Below are 3,452 nucleotides of genomic sequence, written 5' to 3'. Positions count from 1 at the left end.
CAGGACAAGGGGAAATGGTTTCAAACTAAAAGAGAGGAGATGGAGATTGGACATAAGGAAGAAGTTTGTTACAGTGAGGGTGGTGAGGCACTGGCTCATGCTAACCAGAGAAGTGGTGGATGCCTTGTCCTTGGAGTCAATCAAGGTTAGGCTGGACCAGGCTCTGAGCAACCTGATCTAACTGTAGGTGTCCCTGTTCATTGCAGGGGAGTTAGACTAGATGAACTTCAAGAGGTACCCTTCAACACAAACAATTCTATGACTCTATGACTCTGCAGCCAGCCTGGGTGACTAGCTTGGATTTAGATAACCTCTACACTGAAGTTACACTAGCATCCATTCCTGAGACCTAGGCCCAGCCACACTTAAATAATGTTGTACTGTATATACCCATATTAGCTGAGATTCTACAGGAGATCCTTGTCATACATAGCTCTAACATAACTTTCTCTGTTTTTCAGAAAAAGTCCGGAATGAACTGAGTGAGTTGAAAAATCAATTTTATCAATTTTTCAAATATTATCAATATTTTTTAAAATAAAATGGAGCAATGGAACAGGTTTCCCAGAGAAGTTGTGGAATCTCCCTCCTTGGAGATGTTCGAAACTCATCTGTCTCCCATGGTATTCTCCTGGAGAGGCTGCAGCCCATGGCTTGGAAAGATACGCTCTTTGCTGGGTAAAGAACTGGCTGGAGGGCCAGGCCCAGAGAGTGGTGGTGAATGGAGTTGAATCCAACTGGTGGCGGGTCATGAGTGGTGTTCCCCAGGGGTTGATATTGAGGCCTATCCTATTCATTATCTTTATTGATGACCTGGAGGAGGGCATTGAGGGCACCCTCAGAAAGTTTGCAAATGACACCAAGCTAGGGGAAGTGTTGATCCGCCTGCGGGTGGCAAGGCCCTACAGAGGGATCTGGACAGGCTGATTGCTGGGCTGAGGCCAATGAGATGAGGTTCAACAAGATCAAGTGCTGGGTCCTGCGCTTTGGCCACAACAACCCCAGGCAACGCTACAGGCTTGGGGCAGAGTGGCTGGAAGACTGTGTGGAAGAAATGGACCTGGGGATACTGATCAACACTTAGCTGAACGTGAGCCAGCTGTGTGCTCAGGTGGCCAAGAAGGCCAATGGCATCCTGGCTTGGATCAGAAATGGCATTGCCAGCAGGAGCAGGGAAGTGATCATCCCTCTGTGCTCAGCCCTGGTGAGGCCGCAGCCCAAGTGCTGTGTTCAGTTTTGGGCCCCTCGCTGAAAGAAAGACATTGAGGCCCTGGAGTGTGTCCAGAGAAGGGCAATGAAGCTGTGAGGAGTCTGGAGCAGAAGTCTCATGAAGAGTGGCTGAGGGAACTGGGATTGTTTAGTCTGGAGAAGAGGAGGCTCAGGGTTAACCGTATCACTCTCTACAACTCCCCAAAGGGAGGTCATGGTGAGGTGGTGAAGCTTCTTCTCCCATGTAATTAGCAATAGGGCTAGAGGCCTCAAGTTGTGCCAGGGAAAATTCAGGTTGGACATTAGGAAATACTTCTCCGAAAGAGTGGTCAGGCACTGGAATGGTCTGCCCAGGGAGTGGGGGGACTCACCAACCCTGGAGGTGTTCAACAGACATTTAGATGTTGTACTGAGGGACATGGTTTAGTGAGAAATATTAGTGATAGGTGGATGGTTGGAGTGGATGATCTTAGAGGTCTTTTCCAACCTTGGTGATTCTATGATTTTATGGTATGGGTAACCTGCTCTGGTTGAGCAGTGGAGCTGTACAGATGGACCCAGTGGTCCCTTCCAACCTGAGCCATTCTGTGCTTCTTTGAAATCTACACTCCTGTAACACTATACAGCTCCAAAATCAGGTGTGTTAACACTGCAGTAATTTAAATTAACCATTCATTTTTTTTTTCTTGCAGAGTTCAGGAAAGCTCGTAGCAATGCAGGTAAGCCAAGACTCACCATTAACTCATGTTCTTCCATGCACATACAAGTATCATTCATGCTACAAAAAATTCAGGGGATGTAATAATTTGGGGAAAATATTAAGCCTCTTTGTTGAAACAGGCACACAGTCTTTTGTATGCATCTCCAATTTACACAGTTCTCAAAATCATGAATTGAAATGGATCATTCCTGTTCCATTTAAGACCTTTTTAAATGTTATGTGGCTTCAAGAGATTCAGCTTTGTGTTCTATTCAAAAAGCAAACTGATGAGTCAATAAGAGTACAGATGGTTTAATTAAGCCACAGTTAAGCCAGAGAAAAGGTATGTCCTGCTGCAGATTGTTTTTCCTATTGAGTTTTTGTCCCAGAAAACTATGGTACATTTCTGGTGTATAAATTTACTTATTTGATTATTTGACCATTTATCTTCTGTATTCTCTTCCTTTGAAATTTTTATTTTCCTGAAAATCAGAAATAATTATTTTTTGCTTAATTTTTTTCTTTTTCAAGTTAATATCACTCTGGATCAGAAATGCAAACACCCCAACCTCTGCATTAATGAGGAGAAAAATAGGGTGAAGTCCTCAAACAAGAAAGAGACTGCCCTCAAAGCAATGGTGGTAGCTACTGAAGGTTTTTCCGAAAAAAAACATTACTGGGAAGTGGAGGTGGGGAACCAATCACAGTGGGAGCTGGGAGTGGTGAGTGAGAAGATTAGGAATATGATTATGAACAACATGGAGAATTATCTCCCACTGAATAATTTATTCAGTCTACAGTATTCTCAGGGAAAATACATCTTAACTAATGGGGAAGATGTAAGCAATTACAAACAGTGCAGCGTGGTGGGTGTTCTCTTGGATGTGGAAGACAATGAGCTTTCATTCTACAATGTTGAAGAAAAGAGCCCTCTTGGGTCTGTCTTTTTTGAGCTTTCTGAGAAGCTGTATCCATTCTTCAGTCCAGACTCTGATGGCAGCTGGCTGGGGGTACGTCCTGTAAAACCTCAGACCTATAACCCTCTTCCACAGAGTGAGAAGGAGATTAATAAATGAAAATGTGGTGAATAATAGAGGCTGCAAAAATGTAGAGGAAGAAAAAAATGTATTTTCATCTTTAAAAACCATGGTTAAGTAGGAAATAGTCCCTGAAGTACTTCAGGGGGAGTCATCAGTCTGTAAGAGCTAATTTTGTAAATATTGAAATCTATCAAACATTGCAATTGTATTTTATTCTGCCTAGATTAAAAACAAATAAAACCATAATCAAAACACTTAAGTGCTATGTATTTATTTCAGCATTTGTAGTATTTACTGTATATTTGTTTTTATCTAACAAACTCAGTTATAGTCAGTTCTAAACAACAGTTACATTCCACTGACTGAATGTGGAAGCCTAATGTGTTTTGAGCTCACATGTATGCACCTAGAGTTAAATGACCTAATTTGCACCTTCAGTTCCAAGTGAGACTAAGCCAACATCAAAAAAGCTAGCTAAATCCTAATACTTTCGCTCAGTTTAA

The 3,452-nt window shown here is 42.4% G+C and overlaps 1 protein-coding gene across 1 annotated transcript in view; it reads left to right on the top strand.

The window, feature by feature from the left end:
- The window catches only part of LOC110390395 (butyrophilin subfamily 1 member A1-like), a 10,073-nt gene extending 7,023 nt beyond the window's left edge, over positions 1–3,050 (top strand). Inside the window, exons 5-7 of the mRNA XM_021381670.1 lie at positions 462–482; positions 1,902–1,928; positions 2,441–3,050. Coding sequence (XP_021237345.1) covers positions 462–482; positions 1,902–1,928; positions 2,441–2,985 — 593 coding nt within the window. The 3' untranslated portion in view covers positions 2,986–3,050. The remainder of the gene's footprint in view (positions 1–461; positions 483–1,901; positions 1,929–2,440) is intronic.

The sequence above is a fragment of the Numida meleagris genome, linkage group LGE64, assembly GCF_002078875.1.
Source record: "Numida meleagris isolate 19003 breed g44 Domestic line linkage group LGE64, NumMel1.0, whole genome shotgun sequence".
In the NCBI taxonomy this organism is placed as follows: Eukaryota; Metazoa; Chordata; class Aves; order Galliformes; family Numididae; genus Numida; species Numida meleagris.
The sequence above is the reverse complement of the archived record's forward strand: the minus strand, read 5'-3'. Positions and strand labels throughout refer to the sequence as shown.